The sequence below is a fragment of the Ambystoma mexicanum genome, chromosome 1p (genome assembly GCF_040938575.1).
Source record: "Ambystoma mexicanum isolate Mex_15411 chromosome 1p, UKY_AmexF1_1, whole genome shotgun sequence".
Lineage (NCBI taxonomy): Eukaryota > Metazoa > Chordata > Amphibia > Caudata > Ambystomatidae > Ambystoma > Ambystoma mexicanum.
The window spans coordinates 1,460,124,637-1,460,148,245 of record NC_090921.1 but is presented as its reverse complement, the minus strand read 5'-3'; the positions used below and the strand labels follow the sequence as shown (position 1 = coordinate 1,460,148,245).

The 23,609-nt window shown below is 45.6% G+C and overlaps 1 protein-coding gene across 1 annotated transcript in view; it reads right to left on the bottom strand.

Moving 5' to 3' along the window:
- GCSH (glycine cleavage system protein H) overlaps positions 1 to 23,609 on the bottom strand; it is a 151,554-nt gene that overhangs the window by 50,499 nt on the left and 77,446 nt on the right. The window contains exon 3 of the mRNA XM_069607105.1: positions 20,910 to 20,973. Within this exon, the coding sequence (XP_069463206.1) occupies positions 20,910 to 20,973 (64 nt within the window). The remainder of the gene's footprint in view (positions 1 to 20,909; positions 20,974 to 23,609) is intronic.

Below are 23,609 nucleotides of genomic sequence, written 5' to 3'. Positions count from 1 at the left end.
AGTGAAGCCTCAAACATTATCTGTACAACATAATTCTGCGGCTGACTTACCAATAGTTGTTTGCGCCTTGGCACAAACTGCACTGGTAATAGGACTGGCAAAGGTTGTGTACAACGATATCATGTATGATATATTAGTGAGTTTTGAACTAACTAACCACATTTCCTTAGACTATCACAGGAGGATAAGAATGTAGACTGGCGAGCAGACTTTTATAGATAGTGCGCTGCTTAGCAGTGTCGGGATATGTACATATAAACTTTTCCAAACGTAACAGCATTCACTTCCATGTCTCCCGAAAGTTAAACACATAGGCTGCACGTTTTGGGAAAACGTACAAATCCGTCCAGCTTAAAATCCATTCATTTCCCGTTTGCTTTCATGACTTGTTCACTTTTCACAATCTTCCATCCGCTATGCTCATTGTATTAGTAGTTCATGCCATTCATTTAATTCACTCATATCAAATGCCATGGGATGACTAATTTGCTTTTCCAGAGGGGCCGCGAGAATTGCGTTTATCCTGCCAGACTGATTGTAATGACGACAAGCCTGCGTTCAGTTGTTAATGTTGCGTGATTTTAGGCCTCAGCTGCCACCATTTTTTGTTCAGAGTAGATGGGAACAGCATTTCTCTCATTTGCACAAAATGTTGGTATATTTCATTGACATATTTGGTTGAAGATAGGTGTCCAGCGAAAAGCCGTTATTGAATAGAGACGAGTTGGCCCTTATTTCACCTCAATGTGAGAACAGCAGTTTCATCATACGTTCCTGCAGCTCTTGCGGTGTAGACAATGACATCTCCTTTTCCTTACTTCATTCCACTCCGATCTCAAATTCGGCAGACGCATCGTCGCTCCATTTTCTCTGCTCTTCACCTTCCTCAATTCACTCGCCGCGTTACGTTATGCATAAAGTCAAGGTCCTTTCCTTTGTTTGCTACGGCAGTGAATGGAAAGCAGCTTCTGTTCACTTCCAATGATAGGTGCAGCATTCTAAGACAGATCAAACGGTACTCCTGCGGCGGGCATTTTATGACCATGAAAACCAAATTATATTAAGTTTTTTTTTAAATGAATTTCGTAAAAAGAGGTAGATAAAAGTAATCCTCAACAATGCCATATGAACACAGCATATCTAAGTCCAAGTCTAGCCAGCATCACTATAGTTTGTCTAAAGCAGACCAGATCTCCTTTCTTCAATCTGCTTGTAGATTCCAAATCAGATGACGTACCTTCCATAGGATCCAAGTCTAAATCTGAAAAAAGGCTTCTGCTGATTTATTTTTTTAGTGAAGGAGTGCAGATGACCCTCAACCACAACCATGAAAATGGCTGGGTTGATCATATAGTACTTTAAATCCTTTTCACATGCCCTTTTCACATTTCATTTTAGCCTTATCAAATGCCCACCTCTTCTCCAACGTATCCTTACTTAAGTCTACAAATACCATTATCTTATTACCTCCCCAAGCAAGGTCTTTCAGTTCACGGGCTCTCTTCAAAACAAGGTCTTTCACCGGGAATCTCAGAAATTTGACAAGACGATGCCCTGGCCTCTCACCCAGGGAGGGCTTAGGTCCAAGTGACCGATGTGCCCTCTCTATTTCCAATGCAATTGCGGAGTCTAAATTCATTATATTTGGTAGTGTCTTTTGCAGAAAGTCAATAGCATTACCTTTCTCTGCATTTTCTGGAAAACCAGCAAAGCGAAGGTTGTTTCTCCAAGAAAAATTCTATTGCTCTGACAGTTTCAAAGTGATCTTCTCATTAGTTGTTTTTAATTCCCTAATCTGGTCCATCAGCTTCAGAGTCCTTTCATCCACAGCAGTCAAATGCACATCAGTTGAATCCACTCTTGACAACTACTTCAAACTTCTCTTCTGATTTAAAAAGGGCTGCCTTTATCTCTGCAATGTCCAATGTCATCTTCTCAGCAATTCCAAAAGTTTATCTTCTCTGCTTTCCTCCTGGTCTTCCTGCTCTGCTCCCTTCTGTCTTTTGGCTGGCTGTGTTGCCTCTGGGGTGTTTGGCATAGACATGTTCAATAAAAGTCAAGGAATCAGCATAGGGCACAGGAGCGCAGCAGTTATGCTGCCATCCCCAGGAGCTGACAGTTCTCCACTGTGCCCATTCTAACCACAGGTCTTGAAATCCTCATTTGTCAGATGTGTAGGAAGTGGTCTTTGAGGCAAATGCCAACTGTATAGGTATAGTTGTACTGCACAGCACGAGTAGGATTGACCCCAGCCAGGTTGTTATGGGAAATGTCTGGATAGACTACTTGAAACCACAGCTGGACTAATGCAGGGAATCCCCAAAGCAGGAGTTGAGAAGCATCAGAGGTTGAGAACAAGGAAATTCCAAAAGGCATATAATCAAGTAGGCAAAAACAGCAGGAAGAACAGGACTGAAAATACACCAGTTTTAAGCAGAATTTATCAAACTAAGAAGAATAAAACAATTCAAGAAAACACCATGTGCAGACAAGTACGGCTCCTGATCATTTCCATGCTCACAATATGAAGACAACTCTGTTACGCTCACGTGGCTCCCACAGAGGCGTCGATCGGAACTGGACAGCTGCGGTCTCCACCAATGCGACACGTAGGGCCGAGATGACGGACTGGACTGGCCCACCTAGCTTCGTTTGCTTGGCCCGTAGGAATATTCTTCTACAAATGGAGAAAGGGAATTAACCACCCGTGTAGTTGAGCGTTCTCCCCACAAATCACCTTTGATGTCCCCTCTTATAGTCTCACCTGATGGTTTGAAAAGATGAGCTCTCCATCCTGCATTGAGCGCAGGGGCGCGTTTACCAGTTGCTTCACTAGCTTGAAGGAATTGGTGAGTTCCAGAACAATATTGACTCCGAGATTTGCGGCAAGATGCCGCAAGCATAAAGTTCGTAAGAGTTCAAATGCCTGACTTTCACTCTTGTCCGATTCCTTGCAGGTTGCAGCTTGACCCTAATGAAGAGTTCCTCGTGGCAACCGGTAGTATTCTGGTAAGGATTTGTATTTTCCAACTCAGTTCGATAAAATAATGTCAATATGTAACCTGTTGCTTTCTCCCGTATTCAGGCGCTGAGAGAAAGTATGAAGTCTCAGGGAATACCTCCGGCAGTAAAATCAGGTAAGTCTATTGTGGCGAGGAGGGTTCCCCTTGTTAGTCCCTTTGTTTCACCTTGCTGTCCTTTTGTTTCCCCTTAGGGAAGATGCAGTGGAAGCTGCGCCGACCCGTGAAGAGGAATAGTACCCCCCTGTGGTAAAATCAGGTAAGTCTATGGGGGGGGTAACTAATATTCCTCTGTATTCCCTTGGCTCACCTTGCTGTTCTTGTCTTCTCCTTAGGTGCCGGAGTGCGGTGGGACCATGCAGGAGGATGCGGTGGAATGTGAAGATGCTGCGAAGGTTGGTGAGTTCAGTGCGGCGCTGCAGCAGACGAGGCGACGGGCATAAATAGCTTCTTTCTTCCAGTTCGAAGGCGCGATGGATCGGGAATTCAGGTAAGGATCAAAAGGTATTGCTCTTGTTCTAACCTTTTCTCCCTTTTTCTAGGAGTTCCAAACTCGAGGCCTGCGTGGTAGAAGGCTGGATGCAGACTTGCAGGCACGGTGAGCGTCACGCTGCTGGATGCAGAATAACACGAAGCGTGTGCCGCTCTTCGGGCGTGGTTCAAATAGCCTCCAAAATAGTCCCAGGTAAGTATTCCTCCCCAGCCCCGCCCGAGTAAAAAACAGTCCAAGTAAAGTAGTCCCTTCCAAGCCTCTTTTGGATTGGAGCTCTTGCAGCATGGTCTGCATCAGGTAGGTTTGCAGCATGGTCTGCATCAGGTAAGTTTTAATCTATGAGCCTGGTGCCTATGGCGCAAGGACTGCACCCAAATAGCACCCAACAGGGGTTGTTGGGCTTGCTTGGGATAACTTGATGCCTGCTTCCGGGGTTGCTGGACTTGGTCTGGGTCCCCGGGGGTAGGCATCATGACAATCTTGTATTGCCAAAGTATGACGAACATTAACTCTCCCTTTCTCCATGTGGTTCCCCCCCCCCCCACCTCGCCTGGCTTCCCATTCTATGTAAACTGACAAGTATTGCATGAAAGTGGCACTGCAGAGAGGACCAATATGCTTGTCCACAAGTCACCTGACTCAGTGCAGATTGCCCACGCTGTAGCAATGTTTGTGGTGTATTCTTCAATGTCAACCACGATAAATGGCTAACATGTAGAGTTGTTGCCACCAGGTACAGCGGTACCAAAGACGATGCATAGGGTGATTTTTAGGACTTGCTGTCCAGTGGCTATGTGTGGTAGGTACAAAGAGCAGCAGCACCACAAGCAGTGTGAGGAGTATGTCAAACCTGAAGGGGAGATGGCAGTCTAGGCCAGGTGGAAACTATCCCCACAGAAACCATATCTGCTCATGAGATGTTTCCGGACCACAAGGAGTCCCCATCTTGGAGGACTCCTGGAAAGGCTTGGTTCTGGTTTGGTAGCGTTTGCTCTCCCCTCTGAACATAGCTTTTCACATTTAAAACGGGAAGTTGAGAAATTATTCCTAAGGAGAGGTAGCCCACCCCCACAGAGAATCTAGGGGGGGAGAAGGGAGTGCTTTACACTACATTATTTCCATTGAAGCACAACAATGTGGGTCTTTGCAACATTTTGGGCCACTTACAAATTCAACCTCTACTTTTCTGCACATTGGTACTCCGGAACCACCACCCGCACAACCAGCTTTAGCCTCACACAGTACCACCAATTTTTGATGACTGGCCATGATCTTTATTAAATGCTCTAAATGTATGAGCGAACAACATCCAGGCTTTGATCCAAGGTTAATGCAGTTGCAACATACCAGCGCTGGGATGGAGTTTACATTTACCTGTGCTTTGATGACTGGTTAGTCATGCCTACATGTACTTTGGATGAGTCGAAAACAGAAAGATTCTTTGGGTTTACCCACCAACCTAAAAAGCTTCTCTTGAATTCCTTCCCAAAGGAATTGCTTAACTATGGGAAATGCAGTTGGACCAGGTCTCCCTGTCCCCGCCTCCCATTCACGCCATTAACTGCATATGCAACAAAATGGTACACCAAGCTTTGATTCATCCTCTGCCTGCACTTCATGTCATTGTGAGCATAGATAGTTTTATATGCTAGACTTGACATACAGATTCACAACATATTCTGGAAGCAGGACCCCCAGTCTCAGACTTCGTAGTCAGCCACACTAGACGTCTGGGAGTCTCTGGTATGGTGGAGGGTTTGTTACCCTCAGGAATACTCTGTGCCATTTTCAACAAACCCATCTATGAAATGTTAGGGGGACAAAACAAGCACCAGAGAGCCCGCAGTGCAGGCCCACCAACGCTAACATCAACCGCCTGGTGTTAACATCAATAGTTTTGGCACTACATGTCTTCCTCCTCTTGCTGCCCAATTCTAGGGAGGTGATTTTCACTAACACCACAACTGCTATGTTCTATGTAAATAGGCAGGGAGGGACATAACCAGATCAGGGCATGCGAAAATTGCTCCTGCACATATGGACCTGGGCATCATTCCGTGGCCGCTCACGTGGCTGGAATCCTCAACACTTGGCCCAGTTATCCCTTCTGTGGGACTGCCAGTTCCTTCAAATATTCTCTCCTTTACAACTACTGGGAAAGGTCATTAATAAATTGAGATGCATTCTCTCAACACAACATGGTGGCCAAAATGCAGCCTAACGGGTTTTCGTTTTTGGACCTCCTATATCTGGGGGAGTGTCTTTGCTGGTGCCTTCTTGGCAGTTCCCAGCACAGCCCGTCTTGTCCTTCAACTTTGGCTCCCAGTCAAAGAACGGATCACTCTCAAAATCCTCACCCTCACTCACAAATGCCTCTCTCTCTCCGCCCCATCCTATCTATCAGAAACCATCCTCAAACCTTCCTCCTCCCGTCCCACCAGGACGCAATACTCCAACCTAATCTGCATCCCACGCATCAAAAAAGCCAAAGCCGGAGGTCTAAGTTTCCCCTACATTGCAGCCAAGACCTGGAACGCTCTCCCTGCAGATATTAGAGCAGAAAACGCACTCCCCACTTTCCGCAGGAAACTGAAAACCTCATTCCTTGCAAAACAATTGGGAAACTCTCAGGAATCCATGTAAATATACTGCACTGCGAATGTATGCATGTCCACTGTAAATTCTGTATTGTATGTAATTACTGTATCCTATGTAACTAAGATATTGTCTGTAACAAGCGCCACGATGCCCACGGGCTGATGTGCGCTCTACAAATCTGAATAAATAAATAAATAAATAGGACTTTGCCCAAGTTCGCCTATCTTTCCATCATGGCAACTAGGACATCCAACTCCACAGCACCTAGGTTATTCCATAACAACGTATATTTCTGTTAGACATAAAATATAATAATCCCATTGTTAATACAAGTTTTGCTATGTGCACAAAAAAGATTCAAGGCCCTCTGACCTCATAACCCACGTCAACCGAGAGCAGAGGAATTATGCACCTGTGCTCAGTTCACTGCAGCTTTTTAAACCATGCCAATGTACTTACTCAGCAGGTTTAGTGTCTCAGTGCTTTGACTGAAATGTGTGGTGGCTAATTAGGGAGAGGAGAAGCATTACTTGCATTGAAAGAGCCTTATGACAAACAGGTCGTCACCCGAGATTGTCCTGTAGACTTAGACGAGTGGACTGGACACACAAAGAGTCCAGAAGGATTGTCATAGAAGTGGTTTGGTAACTAGGAACACTGACATGAAACCACTCTATCTATACCAGTGTCTAGTGACATGGTAGTCTTAACTCTGACACTTTGGATGATGCAAGAGGGCTGCGCTGGCAGGGGCGAGAGACTAGACTACACAGCGGTAGAGTGTAAAAGTGAAACTCCTTGGAAGAAAGGTACACAGCAGCAATATGAACTTTGCATGCATTTCCCATGGTTGGCGAGACATCATGCATTGGCAAACTACCAAATTGGTAACTACTGGCTTCTACGCAGTCTATGTGCCTGAGCAAGGAATGGCTACGGTAAGTATGGGCCAGGGTGGATGATGCAGAGAGCATTGGGGAATCCTCAAACCTAGCAATTAATTCTGAGCAGAGGTCCAAGCTGTGGCTAAGCTCCCAACGAGGCCATGAAGTGAGTTCAGAATAACATATGCAAGATAACTTTGGACAAAAAATGGGCATGTTCAGCTAGATAAACTAACACTATACTTCTAACACTGTACTTGGAAGCTCATATCTATGGAGCCGAGCCACCTGAGAACACTCAGCAGTAAAAGCATATCAATGACCAAGGGTGTAGAAAGGCTCGCTAGACATCTTCCTATCCTCCACGGATACCCCTACCACACCACTGTAGGCAGGCCCGACAGTTGAAAAAGCAACAAAGATGTTGGGTAGGCAATCCTGATGGAGACATCTACAGTAAACATTATGGGTCATTCACAAAAAAGCATCCAACAATATGGCTTGGCAAAATATGGTATAATATTAAACAAGAGATGTCATTCCTGAAGGAGAACCGGAGGACAGTCCTCAATGAGACACGCAAAGAATTTCTTTGCAAAAGTGTGGATCCGAATGAGGAGAGTACCGCAGATCAAAGCAATAATTAACCAAAGTTACAAAGCAATATTAATATACTCAAGTCCATATCACCTCAGGGACAAGTGTGGCAATTTGAAGAACCATTTTCGTAGGAGAAATCTCTGGGTGAAATTCCTAAAAGAAGGTACGGAGGTATCTGTTCACCACTTTATTGCAGTTGGATGAGACTCTTAGTAGTGATATTAAAAAGGCACATTGTGTGGGCCGGAAGAGCCCAAGCACAGACTCAGATTATAGCGATTAAATGTCATTCTTATACCACCAAGGAGAACATTTTGACAACTGCAGGTATAAATGTAAACCCCGTGTTAAGTTCACAAAAAAAGTCTGGAGAGGGTATGCAACCTGTGCAGAAGTAGTGTTGCAAAGTAATCTGCACATGCTTCAAGGGTGTTAGGGATTGGTACCAAAGAGGGCGATTTAAACATTTGCTGAGATTATGGCTGCAGTTCCAAGACAGAATTAAATGAAAAAACAAGAGAAAATAAAAATGTACTGCAACATCCTCTGAGGTGAAGCACCTGGGAGGGTTTGTCGCAGTTACGAGTAGAAGGGACTGTGCACGTGTTTAACATATGTGGAGAAAGGAATAGGAAAATGCAAGCTGATCAGCTAAATGTATGCATTATTCACTTACAATTATGAGAGGAGGCTATTATATTTAAATGTGGAAAGATTTAGAAAGTTTGCCCGCTTGAAAATGATTTGTTCCGATGCTGCATAGGTTCAGGCCCACTTCAGCATCCCCACATGCAACAAGTTTTCTAATGAAACATTCTAAACTGCCCATGGGTGCATGAGGGGGTGCAGGAGAGGAGGATATACATTTTTTTTATTTTTTATAAACCTTATATTTTTATTGGCAATTTAGAGAGTACAACAGAGTTATGATATCATACAGACGATGTACATATAGTTACAGTAGCATCTTGCACTAGATTGTCCACAGCATTAGAGTTATCAAAGACCAAACTTATATCATCAGTTAATACATTAGTTTATTCTCGTCCTAATCTGTGGATGCATTTCGAGCCAAATAAGAGCAGTATTCTTCCCAGATATTGCGGGGTCTAGCAGTGTTGGGTAGGGTGTTCATGTATTGATGCTCATTTCCTCGAGCCCATTCTCTGTTGGTTTGCTTTTATTTTTCCATTTCAGCAGGATGTTTCTTTTGGCAATTATGCAACTCATACTTAATATGCACTGCGTCTTACACTGAATATCAGGCCGTATACCAAACAGTGCCCCAAGAGGATTCTGATCTAGTGGGGAGCTCACCACATCAGATATGGTGTCTAAAATGTTAGACCAAAACTCTAACTGTGGGCACTCCCAGAACATGTGTAGGTGGTCTGCCGGTGCATGATGGCACCTGGGGCAACAATGTTCCGTGGGTTGGAACATAGCATAATCTATTTAGAATTTTAAATTGCATGAACTTAAGCCTAAAATTTAGGGATACCTTCCTAGTATGAGTGCACATGTGTAGCCATTGGACATCAGTGAGATCAATACACAGTTCTTCGGACCAACGGGCACGCGGTCATGAAGAGGGGTGAACAAACTTGTCCAGCATAATTTTATAAACATTAAGGAGGATGTGTCTACAGTCTCCAGAGTTGGCCATGTACGCCAGTATGGGTGTCTCAGAAGGTTCGCAGAGGTACTGCGCACATCTAGTCGAAACCGCCGAGCAGATCCTGTAGTATTGGAGCCGCTCCCCTCCAAGTAGCAGGTTAATGAATTTCCCATCTGGAAACAGGTCCGCTAATGCTTTATACCCCAATCCCTCCCACAATGGTCTTAGCTCAGAACACTTCCACAGTGGGAGCCAACGGTAGTATGGGTGATCGGACCATGTAAGGGCGAATGCTGACTGCCATGCTCTCAGCGTGGAGGCAACTGGGTCACATGGGCAGTCTTTATATTGGTCGGTCAAGTAGTAATGCCTTGAGGTCATTGCATCCTTCTGCAAGTGTTTCTAACTTGACATGGGGAGGGGGTTGCTCCATAATGTACCAAAAAGAAGCGAATTGTCCTTGGGACGCTATCTAGTATAGTTCTAGGTGAGGCGCTAAGAATCCGCCATTCTCATATGGGAAAGTCAACTGCACCCATTTTTTTGGACCACTCCAAAATGCCACAGGAATTGTGTGAGGAGAGCATGCAACTTGACGAAGTAGGGTTTCCCAGGCCATATCAGAACATTAACAAACATGTATAGCAAATTGGGTAGTAGCGTCATTTTAATTGGAGAGTTTGGCCGCATTAGAGATTTCCATCTAATGAATCAGTTTTCCACATGAGATCTAACCGTGTCATAATTGTCATGAAGTAAAGAGGTGCGTGTTCTAGACACCATCACCCCCATATATTTGATGTGGTCAGGAGACCATCACAGAGGTAAGGTACCCCGGCACTCGTGGATATTATCTGTAAGTGGCAATATTTCAGATTTAAAACATTTATCGTGAAACCAGAGCATGCACTAATTCATTTGATGTCCAGTAGAATGAGATCCAGGTTAATGTGTGGGTCTCCGACGTATAGCATCACATCCGGAGGGCCAGCCAAAAAGGACCATGCGTCGTCCGTGGCATTCTCTGATAAAATCCGTCATGGGCTTGATGGCTACCGTTGAAAGGATAGGGGAAAGGGGGCAACCCTGCCGGGTGCCTCTTCCCAACTGAAACTGCTCATATATGCAAGAATTAACTAGCACTCCGGCCAGTGGTTGTGTATACAATAATTTAATATAACGTAACATGGTCGAGCCTATCCCCATCTTTTCCAGTGTCACCATATTGAAGGCTTTTTGAGCGTCGATAGCTACTGCCATAGCCTTAGGTCTATCCTGGCCATAACATTGAATAGCCGTCTAACATTTAGCGATGTGGATCTACCGGGGATGAATGCGGCTTCATCTGGATGGACCAGGTGTGGAATCAAGTGGAGTAGGCGGTTGGCTAGGACCTTGACATCGATTTTGTCATCACAATTCATGACGGACAAAGGCCTATAGGAGCTGTATTAGTTGCTAGGCTTGTATGGTTTAAGGAGTACTGTGATCACAGCTTCTAGAAGCGACTCTGGCAGCAGCGAATCACAAAGAGATTCCTCCCATACACTAAGGAGAAGTGGGGCCACTGCAGCTGCATATTCCTGGTAGAACTTTGAGGTGAGGCCATCTGGGTCTGGAGCTTTGCGCTTGGGTAAATTGGCAATGACTGCCATGTACGTTCTGGGTGCCCCAAGAGATTTTAGAGCAGGTTTTCAACCGCCAGTTCCAAGTTTCTGGTGAGGGCGTCCTCAGGGACCCAGACTATTTGGATACTGTTCCCTCGAGGGCAGGACTCGAGATCGCCACATTTGTTTTTGATGCATTTCATGTCTTTAGTGAGAGTAGACAGTGTCCTGAAGCACATGCAGGGTGTCTTCGGTGGCCCCTCATTCTGGTTTCCGCCTCGGTGATCCAAGCTCCCTCATGGGCCAATTGCGATCGCATGGATTCCACGTTGGCTGTTCTGTCATCAAGCTTCTCATGCACGGCTACAAACCCTTTTGCAATTGCTTCGATCATGCTTGTCAGATCAGGTGCAGGTGAGGCATCAGGGGCCTGTATGTCTGGTTCCAACTGAGCTTGACCTGCAGATTGCCCAGGGTTCCAGCAGCAAGTATAGACAGGTCCCAGGTCGGACAGTAGGATGAGGTAGACAAGTACTATACTCTTACTAGAAGGGAACAATCCAATAAGCAGTTGGCCGAGGGGGCGTCTCCAGGGCAGCAGGGCCAATGACCACCAGCTGGTTTGCAACTTGGCTCGCTCTAGCTGCACTTTTCGACTTCACTCAAAATGGCCTAGGCATACTCGTCGGGGGGGGGGGGGAAGGTGTGGTGCACAGAGGGCAACCAGCGTGCACAACGCTCCAACTATCGGGAAGCGGAGATCTGGTACCACAGGATTACGGATTCTACCCCAAGACCACATGAGCGGGTGGGGTATGGGTTGATCGCCTCCCTTATGTGGGCACACCGGGCTGGGGCAAGTTCACCAGTCTTGAGGGCCTGAGAAGTTCCTTAACATTGGGGGGTGTGAGGGCCTATCCAGCAGTTATTCCTGTGGTGCAGTGGGGGGTAGGTGTTCAGGGAGGGAGGAAGTCAGCCATGGGCCCCCCAGCCACAGAAGCTTCCGTCTCAGTGTTAGTGCAGCTACTGGGAGACCAGGGATCCAGAGGCCCGGATACGGATGTCAGACAGGCCAAGGATAAACGTAGTATGGCTGGGGAGGGGAGAGGATTTCCTCACCTCTGACAGTACTTCTGTGGACTTGCTACGACCTAATTGCCTGCTTGATCGCGGCCCGGGCAAGCCACTGGAAGGCTGGGTTCCTTCAGCTTGAGGATGTTACATCGACAAGAACTCAGCAGCGCGTCCCTCACTCCAGGGCCACGCCGCCAAGGTCTGAAGGAGGGGCTAGCAGGCCTGCTCCGCTCCCTCAGGTCGAGGGTTAAGGGCCAGAGAGAGAGAATGTGTCCCGGCTGAGAGGCTGGAGTCCAGACGCTAATCCTCAGCAGTAGGGTGCAGCTGCAAGGTCCGTGTCAACTGTGTATTCAGCGTGGGATCCTAGAGATTACATGGCGGCATGCGTGCGTCTTCCATTTATCACACCCGCAACACGCAGCTGGTGGTGGTAACAGTGTCTCGGGCTGCTAGGGACTCGTGCAACAGGTCGGATCTGCCCCAGATCCTTATTAGTCTTAATATGTATTTGTAACGAGATTCAAGCACGAATACCACTGCCTCCTTAACAAATGTCAGTGCCGTGGTGTGGAGCTCACAAGCTAGGCAACCATTCCTCATGGCTGCTCAACAGACCCAGAGAGGGATTTTTTTTATGACAATTGGTGGCTGGATAGAGCTAACTGACGGCGTATGGTTATGGGAAACGCTCAGGAAGGGAGGAGTGGCCTGATCTCATTCACTAAGGCTGCATCTGCTTGGAGCTCCCACTGGGATCCTGTCCCGATCCTTTTAGCAGCTATTTTTATTGCTTAATCTTATACAAAAACGGCACCTTTTTGAAGGTGAAGCCAGCGCCTACCTAATTAGCCTTGTCACAATGGGAACGGAGCCGGCAAATCGGAAAAAAGGGGTGTCGAATTTCAAACCCGATGCGCTTCAAGTTGGCAACCGCTGAGACACACTGCAACTAGCCCAGGAGATCACTGTTGGGACCAGTCCCCACCACGCACACAGGACCGCACTCTTCCCCGCGTCCTGCTGGCCACACATTCACCCAGCGCCAGCGGGACGATCTACCAAAGCTGGGTGCCTGCTCGCATGTGCAGTGGAATGTACGGGCTGGATCTTGCATTCTGACCTCAGCGTATCATATCTGGAGCGGTCTTGTTCCTTCTTGCCGCTTGACCCGAGCCCCGACTCCCACACCAGGACAGGGAACCGTTGAGACAGCACCAGACGTCGCTCCACAAGTTATGTCCTTACTGGCACAGTGCACCGGCCACATCCACCTCCAATGCCTAAGGTACTCTAGCCAGTTCTCCAGCTGGAGTTTGCGACTCTCGCACTCTTGATACTTTCAATTAGCTCGGTAACACCAGCCCAAAAGTTGCCCCAGCACCTGCACCAGGCTACGTGGACACTGCCTTCCCACCTGGCAAGTGGGATGCTGTGTAAGCAGTCCCTCATTTTGGTATCCCCCAGCGGGCTGACAGTGTTTGTGTCGGCGGTGGATCAGCCAAACGCACCAGTTTCCTCACTTTGTACAGCATTGGCCAACAGAAGCTCCCTACTACGCCGGCTTGGCTCCCTTCTTTCTCTAGTTTGAATACTCCCACTCAGAAGCTTCACTGCTAATAATTGCCGGACCAGAAAGGGGCCACCTTTACAGTAGTGGTCACGCCACCAGATCCCATGGGCGCGGTTCATTGCAGTTTATTACCTCCTGGAACTGGGCAGTTGCCAATGTTGTGCAACAGTACACTTCCCACGCCGGCCCCATTACTAATCTCCCGATATGTCGCCTACAAAAAAAATAAAATGAAAAAAAAAAGATTAAAAAAAAAGGGGAAAGCCACCATCATGGATTAGTTTGCTGGTCAGGGCAAGCACACTGGTGCCCCCCCCAGATCGAAGGTGCTGAGCAACCGACGCCTCAGGCTCCTAGTTAAGACCCTCAGGAAAATAAAGTCCTAGTTGCAATTGCCGCTCTGCGAACCTCTTTAGAAAGAAGGTTAGGCAGTTATCCGAGAGGGTCACTAGTGCAGAATCGATATTAAAAGACAGTGTGGCCACCGCCAAAGATTTGAAGGGGAAGAGTTGAGGAACTGGAAAAAAGGAATGCCACGCTGGAAATGCGTGCTGAAGATGCTGAGGGCAGATCACGTAGGAATATACGCGTGCTTTGTCTGTCCGAGGGCTCAGAGGGGCCAGACTACCTCTTACATCAAAATCTACTACAAGAGTTTACCCTAGGCAAATTGTCGCAGGGTTTTGCAGTCGAGAGAGCTCATCGATCCCTCCAGAAGAGGCCTCCCCAGGATCCCTCCCTAGACCCGTGATCGCCAGGATCCTTAATTTACATGACCAGGTGGACATTTTATGTCCCTCTATGGAGGGTGGCGAGATGCTAAGGGACAATTCAAAAATTGCCATCTACCCAGACTACACCCCTGCAGTACAAAGGGCCAGAAACATTTGTGCCTAAGGCAAGACTCCGGGAACTAGGGCTCAAATACATGCTTCTGTACCCTGCCAGGCTGAAGATCCTCTACAATGGAAAATTGCATTTTCTAGACAGCCCTGAAGCGGCTACACAACAACCTGTCCAATAAGAACAACTCAAGACACTTTAAGAAATGAGTGGCTTGCAAACTTCGCTTCACCACTTTTATCCCGGAGCGGTTGCACTTCCCATACTGTTGTGGGGAATTGTATGAAGTGGGGAGCCATCAGCGAGCTCACACATGGCTCTTAAATTGCCCAGAGGGCAAACTCTCCACTCCTGGTATTTGATTTACTGGTTTCCCCAAACCAAAAGTATAAAGTCTAATCCCACGCTGTTAATGTCCTGCTTTTGTTCAGTGGGGGTGAAACCCAGTTACTCACCTTTGGTCTTACCCACCTGCTCATAATGGTTAGTGGGATGCAGCCTGATGCCGATCCCTCCCACCCCCAGTCTGGTACACAATGGCCCCTCCAGGCCCCTGTGGTACCTGTATGCCTGAACAAAGTGGCTTTGTTGGGCAATGCTTTACGGTTGTGTTGTTAATGTTATGTTTTTGTTTAATCCATTCATTTTGGCTCAGAAGGGTGTTTGTTTGGCCTGACTGGTGTGCGCTGTGGGTGTTACGATGGGAACACCTGGGATAAAGTCATACGCAAATCAATCTCAAAATGAGGAACTTTTTTGGGATATCAACTTCGGTAGCTCCGCGACCTGATTCGTGTTCAATTTGAAAAGGGGTTGCATTAGTGTGGGAGACAACGGAGACAGAGTTCCTCTACTCCGTTAGAAAAAAGAGAAAAAGATGCATCTTCCACACCACTTGCTGGGCCACAGAAGGTTAAGTTGTGAATTAATTCTAGGTCAATTGCCAAATGAGTTGAGACTCGATTAAAATGTTCCACAATTCTTTAATAGTGGCACTGTGTGTTTCGGCACTTCTCTGTGCCTTTTTCAAATAAGGGCATGTCTAATTTATCCGTCACAAAAAAAATATTTAAATGACAGAATGTAGCATATAGAAAGTCAACAAAGCAGGAGAAAAAAAATAAAAATGGTTATAAGCAAAACGAAAATACATGGGTCCATTATCCCCTTGCGATCAAATGCACACAGTAAAGCAAAAAACAATAAAATGGAGAAACACAGATTCAGGGTGGTGATTTACTATCCTTGCGGTTCAAAACCAGAGGTTACTCCAACAAATGTATCCAAGCAGCACGAAACGGAGCACAACAGACAACAAGAACACATCTTGATACAAAAAAATCAAGGAGCACAAACAGGAGGACAAAGTCAAATTTATCACTACCTATTGAGCTAACAATAATTTGATCAGGACAATTCTCAAAAAGAGTTGGTACCTGCTTAAATTAGGTCCACATATTTCCAGGTTCATTAAAGACTACCCATCTGTAATTTACAGAAGAGAAAGAACACTCAAAACCAGCTTATGTCCATCATTACTCCCAGAAGTACAAAAGGAGGACACCACTATGTGGCTACAACTACCGTATATGGGTTTCAGGAAATGCGGCAAATGTTCCATATGCCAGTATGCCATGGAAAGTACAGAGACCTTCAAAGACGTCACTGGTGAGGTTTGGGCTTGGAAAGGGCTTGGTCAGATGGGTGGTGGTGTTATATACTTCACCAACAGCTCGAGTGAAGTATGGGCGACAGATTTCTGGAGCTTGGAATATAGGTCGGGGCACCTGTCAGGTCGGCACCCCTGTTATATATATTATCCATGGAACCCCTGGCAGCATTCCTGCGCCAGGAATACTTTGAAGCAGGCATTAAGATCGGGGGATCCAGTCACCTAATCACTTTACACAGACAATGTTCTGCTCTACCTGTGTGAACCACAACACAACCTGCCCATGGCCCTAGACGTGGATAGATTCGCAATATTATCTGCGATTTCTTTTAATAGGAGGAAATCCTTCCTTTTCCCTTTTGGGTGGCCTCCGGGAAGAAAACATGGCCAATTTACCTGACCTGGGCCACACCTGGAAAATGCAATCCTTTAGATACCTGGGAATCCAAATCAGGCAGACACATCACGCTCTGTGTGGTGGATGGCCTCGAGATCCATGGCCTTTTGGTCTTGGTTGCAGTTGTCACTCATGGGTGAATCGCCATTGTCAAAATGATTGTCCTCCCCACAGGTTTCTTTACAACTTCACTAACGTTCACTTCTATATAGGGGAGGCCTTTTTCTGCTCTCCACACTCATTGGAGACTTCCTTTGGGGTTCGGGTCACCGCAAAATGTCCCTTGCAGTGTTGAGCCTTCCTTATAAAGACAGAGGGGCGCAGCTGCCGAGACTCAAGCTTTACCATTTAGCCGCCCAATTTCTTTGTGTTAAAGTGGCTTCCTGATGCTCCCATGGTGGAAACAACATTGCTCCAACACTTGGTGTCACCGGCTAGCCTTAAAGAAATATTATGGCTTCGGAAGGCTGCATGAACTCCCTGCCTCTGCTCGTCATGCTAGGTAGACAAATTTGGTCTAGAACCTCTGGGGTTACTTAAGGTGGACCACCCCTATTCTCCTAATGTTCCAATAGTGGCTGACATATGTGCGAACAGAGAAGACCTGGTTCAGGCTAGGCGCTGGGAGGTAATTGGCCTATATACTGGGGGGACCAATATAACAATGGGAGTTTTAGACACCAGGAAAATCTGAAACGACAGTCTGGCCTGCCCAAGGGTCCATTTCTGAGATACATGAAGGTGAGGGGGGGGGTTGCTAGGCATAGATTGAGCGGGTGACCCGAGGAGCCAGAACAATCACCACTCTTGTCCCTAGTCTACATGCTCAAAGACAGCTGGAGGCCTGTCTGTTGGGGGGGCTCTAGCATTAAAAAACCCCAACCTGAAATAACGTTGGGAAGCGGATGTGGGCGCTGGAATCCCAGATTTGGAATGGGACTGTGTGCTAGGTTTCCCTAGAAATGTAACCCGGAACACTAGGTTTAGATTGTTACAGATCAATGTTCTTTACAGTATTTATATGACCCCCAGCAGAGTAGCCAAATTCTGCAACCAAAACAACGCAGACCTTATCCACATGTTCTGGAAGTGTGTTAAAACACAGATTTTTTGGGCCCAAATTGAACAAGCGTGCAAGGTGGCTGGATATTACTAGATATGACCTGACCCCGAATGAGTGCCTACTGGGCACATATGCTAGACGGGGCAAACTCAAACATGTCAACAAATTCATGGACTTGGCATGTTTACTTGCAAAGAGGCGAATCGCCATGTCCTGGAAATCTCTGAAGGGCCCTCAATTTAAATTATGTCTTTGTTATTTTAATACTTGGAGTGAGGCTGAAATGAGAGCATGGGCTGCATCGTTACACTCTCATGGTGATAGTCTCACGTCACTTTTACAAGCCTGGATATCATTAGTCTCAACTATGTTCCACCCTTCCGACTATAAACCACCATGAACCCCTCAGTCGCTCTTCAACAATTTAGCTTAATTTCAGGTAACATTGTTCCACATTTTCCTGGTCCCTACCTATGTCTGGATACTGGCCCCCACGGTTGCCCACCTTGTGACGCCCATGCCAGTGCACCCCTTGGTGAATTTCGCAGCCAGATTTTTTCCTTGTAAGCAGGCCCTGTTTATGTATGGAAAGTTTGTTTTTCAGTTTTGTTTTGCAAACTTGCTGTACTATATAGACAGACTTGAATGTATAATCCGGTCTATCTTATCCTCGCACGTTAATCTGTATTACTGCATTATCTTTCTATGCGCAATAACACATTTAAAAATAAAAAATGGGAAACTCCAGTATGGATTCCATTCATGAACTTCCATACTGAAGCCCCAGACATCGACCCTTTCAGCCCTTTGAGGTATGCCCGAAGGCTGCTGTCTGTCCGATTCCTGAAACCCCCCCTGATCAAGGGGGGCATGGTCACCAGCAGTCCTGCTGAAGAGATATGACAAGCAAGTTAAAATCAGGACTCTTATTTATTAGCATTTATAAAATCAGCCCTTCGGCATTGTGGCGCCGTTAGAGATACTTGCTGGTTACATAGGATACAAAAGCTTAGTGGTTACATGGAAGCAGAAAAACGTAGTTACATGATATACTGTGCGGGAGAGGAAGGAGCAAGCCATAGAGGGAGGGAGTGACGGAGTGGGTGGAGAAGGGAGGCTATGTCGGTAAGGAAACAGAAGGAGCTAGTGGAACAGGGAAGTTTTTAGGGTTTTACGAAAGGTGGTTAAGAAGGGATCAGCTCCGAGTGCGTTGGGTAGGGCATTCCATAGTTTGGGAGCTATGTGTGGAAAGCAAGGGGGCTAAACTCACCCGATAACAGGACAAGACTGTTCACCTATTTAAATGACAGATAAAGACTGCATTTAAGAAAGAAATGCATTTAATGACAGATAGTTGCAGGAGATTTAATTATGGTCAGCAAACATGCATCGTTTAATGTAGGCTTGATCTTACAAGATACAATTCATATATTATTATGAAGATGAGTGGAACCATCACATAAGCAACAGCACCTAATGAAAACCAGAACACATTCTTATTTTATTTTCAACAGGTGGTAGGAAAAAAAGAAAAAAAGGCATCAGCCAAACTTATCATGAAAAGAAACTTTCATTCCTGGAGACCAATCCTGGATCACTCCGTGTTTTGCGCAGTAATGTTGTATGATGTGAATTGGGTAACAAGATGAAGCAATTAGGCATTAACGACATTTTGCCTTGCTTGTCAAGCTTGCAACTTTAACCTGATACATTTCCCCTGCTCAGTAAGGTAAGGAAGAGTATTGCAAAAACACAGCAGTCCGAGTAGATAGTTCTAGAAGCCAAATATAGAGAATCAGTATAAAAATGGGACAAATGGGAACATGCACGACATTAGGAAACAAAATACAACTCTTCAAATCAATAAAGCAGAGAGTAGTATTTTAAGTTTAAAACACACCTTTCACGAAAAGCATAATGAAACCATAAACTAATTGCTGCTATATATTAGCTAATATGCAACTATATTAACTGATATGCTGAGAACTATAACGCACCTGCAGTCTTCTACCTTGAACGATGACCGGAGTCGAGCAAAAAAGGTGAGGCCAACAGCAACACAGTAAGGTTTGAACTTCAACATTACATGTTACATAAAAGTTGCGCACCTCACAACCAGGCAACAATTTAGTTAGCCAAATCCGGATGCATACAGTGACCAAAACATTTGGGGGAAGGTTCTAGAGCGATTCCTAAATTCTTTTTTAAAGGGACATCAAATCACAGTGCCTCCACCATGCCATCCTCGCCACCCTTTCCTGGAACGTGACTGCCTTTCACCATTACTTTTGTACACAAATCTCATCCAGAAGTAGCATTAAGAGATGCTGTATCTTGGATCATGTTTGCAAGAGTATTCGTTTCAGCACTGAAGTCCCACGTTGTTGAAGTAATGGTGATCTTGAGAAATGTCTTGCATAGCGTTCCACAGCCCTGGACGTTTTGAGTAAAGAAACATTTGTACTGCAAACTGTAAGAGCTTTTGCCTCAGGGGTGCCAGTTCATGAATATGACATGAGACAGCAGAAACCAGGGGCGTTTGCGTTTAACAATGAGGTTCAGAAAACGTTACCAGAATACGAATTAATGGACAGACCTATTAGTATAGGTAGGTAGTGGTGGCTTTGTATCAAAGGGCAGACACTTACAATTCAACATCTCGCACAACATGAGTAAGTCCTGCCAAGGTGGCATCCCCATAGGTGTTAGCACAATAGTCCTAGGAGTAGTCTGAAGATTCCAACTGCCTCGTTAGAAGCACTAGGAAATCAACTGGATTTGATCCACTCCATAAACTAGAGTAAAAAGTGGCTCCATAACCTACAAATAGGCTGACAAGTGGAATGTTAAGAAATTTGTGGGGCGCTTTAAGCAGCAAACCATCTTTATGCACCAATCTAGTAAAAGGATTTGCTTAGATGATCATTCAGCAAATAAGACTCCATGAAAAGACAAGCGAATGCTTCCAGATTCATCACGCTGCCCATTAAGGTCTTTCTACTGCACACATTCGATAGCGGACTTTAACGCAAGACATTTTTCTGCTCAGAAATTACTTAGTGGAAGCCTATTCGTTATTGTACTACCCAATCAAGTGGCTTTCTCCCAAAGTCATTTTGACCGCCTTAGCAGATTCAACAGTATTTATGTTTGCATTATATTTTACCTTTATTCATGTTTGCGTTTGTTGAGTCTTTTATGCTAGTTGTACACTGTACATACATTGGCACTACAGCATGAAATTATTAATTTAATCTTTTGTTGCTTGATGCTGGTGTCGCTCAACAATGTTGAAAATAATAAGACCTAGAAATGGTAAAGTTCAATAAAGCCATGCAAAAGGGTTTTTTAACTAGCAATGTAAATACTTTTATTAGTAGCAGCCAGCAATATCTACTGATAATGTAGTTAATACAAAATGTGACTAGTACGGATATTAAAAGGTCTTCAGATAAGCCTTAAACACTTACCCTGTTTATTCAATTTTGTTCCAACTTCGGGAAGACCACAGTAGACCACATCTCCTAGAGCTTCCTAAAATAAAAATATCAAAATCAGTTTTAAAAGAGTATAAACCATGAAATGTATTCCTAATCCTAAATAAGATGGGGTTTAGGATGAATTGATAAGTGTTCGTGGAGGGACCTTTTTAAAAAACAATACTAATAATTGGGATGTCTGACAACCACACCCTAATTGCCTTGGTTTTCCTGCCACATAAAGATGTATATGTATTATTTTTTTTTAAAATAAAATCAGATTGTGCCAGTTTTGCAAACACTGGTATGGTAACCGAGTTGCGGTTTGTTCACATATTGCATACTATTTTAAACAAATTTACTTACCTTCCGTTTTGTTTTTCTTCACACAATGCAGTACAAAAGGACATGCATGCAAATGTGACATTATGAATAACACTACCATTAATATACAAGCAGAAATATAGCAAGCATGCAACTGACTGAAAAGAGATTCTCCCCTTGCCAACTCTAAATAACAGGGAAAAAACTACTAGTGAAGATCAACCTGCTAACCTATTTGTAGGTTCAAATATGTACTACCTGTGCCCTTCTCACATAGAAGGGATTAGTAATTGGAAGAGCAGCAAGCTGATGCCTTTGGATTTCAAAGATTGCATTAGATCAAAATTCTATTCACTAGTAAATCTGTGAAAGCACTAAATCCCAGAGTATCTGACCCCACCACACCCTCCACATAGCTACTAGGGAAAGGGGAGGGGTGCAAATCCACTCCAATGAATCATCCGAGTTCATAAGCCCCTAAAGATAAGCTCGCAAAAATAAATGTACTCTGAGGCATTAGGGGTTTGGTAATGTCCCCGTGGCGATAGTTACAAGCATGAGCAAAGCGAGTGCATTAACAGGCCGATAATGCCCCCTCTCAGAGGGTTCTACTTGCTACCCCAGCACGTCGTACTGGGGTCCTAATACATTTTATTCTTGAGCTGAGAAACGGCATTGAAACAGTTTCTCGACTTGAGAAATAGTAAATGCCTGCCATGGATCAGGCAGAAGGTACTACACTTCGCCCCTTCTCCCTTTCCATTGCAGCTAATCGCAGTACGGAGATGAGCCTGGGACAGTCATGTTCCCGGGGCCAGCAAGGAACAGAGGAGCGCAGGTGAATAGGGTTTGGGTAGGGAGGGCCTTGCATATATGGAAAAGGGTTATGGGGGAAGGGACAGGGGATGGGGGGAGCGAATTTACCTTAGGTCCCGGCGAAGGAAAATGGCAGCTACCTGCTCCGAGGAGGCTTGGTAAGGGGCCTTTCCCCGTCTGGTAAGGGGCCTGCTACAAGCCTCCTCACTGGCTGGCAGGCCTCAACACCCCCTCGCCCTCCTAGCCAAGTACTAATTGTAAATAGTCCTAAAGAATGGACACAAATCAGATGCAGAAATCTGTTTGGGTCAAATCACCTGAAGAATCCTTATTCCACAGCGCTGCAGGAACGTCATGTTGTCTGTTCAGATGAACAATAAAGTTCAGCAACAGATCGCTAACCATCACTAGTTCTTCAGTGTCGAGGAGTAGACAGGCAGCAGACATTCCCACCATGACGACTAATAACAGCTACTGACAAACAATGGTCATCGAGATGCAAAAGTAACTGAGTGGGGAATCTTGTTATTTGTCTGCACTAAAAGAAGCTGCACAAACACCACGCCAGGAACTTCAATAACCAACCGAAACTACCCAAGCACTAGGCAAGTAGGCGTAGGCACACAAGCTCTTGGCAGTTTTTCAATCAGGTCTTCAGTCCTTTTCAACAAACAATTTTAGCAGCAAGAATGTTAGCGGTTTAGTGCAATCAGTGTCTTTGCTAAAATCATAAACATGCAAGTAAATTACTGTCTTCAGCAAGGGCAGAGGTTGTACCTCTGCAATGCAGTGGTCTCGGAGCCTCAGGCAGCAGGAGTATGCAGGACGTCACTTTCTTCAGCAACATATCAATTCACCAGAGAGGAGGCAGGAGCATCCGTTGGTGTCGCAGCCGGTGCTGGGAGCTGGAGTCTATCTGTAGCAGTTGGCAAAGGAGTCATGGTCGCTGCTTCAGATTAAGAGATGGATTCAGTTACGATGAGCGAGGTAGCACAGCAATGCCAACAGGTGTGGGTGGCGGTAAGGTTTCTGGAAAGTCTGTAGGTATTGGGTTTCAGGCGGACACAAATTACACAAGGAGGCATGCATCCACGAAGAAGGAAACCCGACACTGCAGTCGTGGGAGTGTGGTTAACTTCATGCGCCTCCTCCTCCTTTCCCATCACTTGGTTTGAAGTGCCGACTTCCTCTTCTAAACACGGGTTCCGATCAAGTGGCTTAGTTTGAGCTAATAGCAGGGTCTGTCGCCAACTTTGGTCAGAGCCTCCTTCACCTGGAAATGGACAGTTCCAACAGCCATTTACAAAGCACTTGCAATAGATCAAAACGCGATCATGGTCAGGGTGCAAGTTAATTTCACACGGCGCTCATGGAGGGGCTGTGGCCATAAGCATAGGCACCCTGTTAATCTCATGGGGTGACAACCCATGCTTGAGGTTGGCATGGTTACGGATATGAAGCAGGACATTAAGCGAATATGGGGCAGTGCTTTTGGGCACTTCAGGCCAGTCTCTGGGAAAATCTTGGAGCGCCTCATTTTAATGTCCCAAT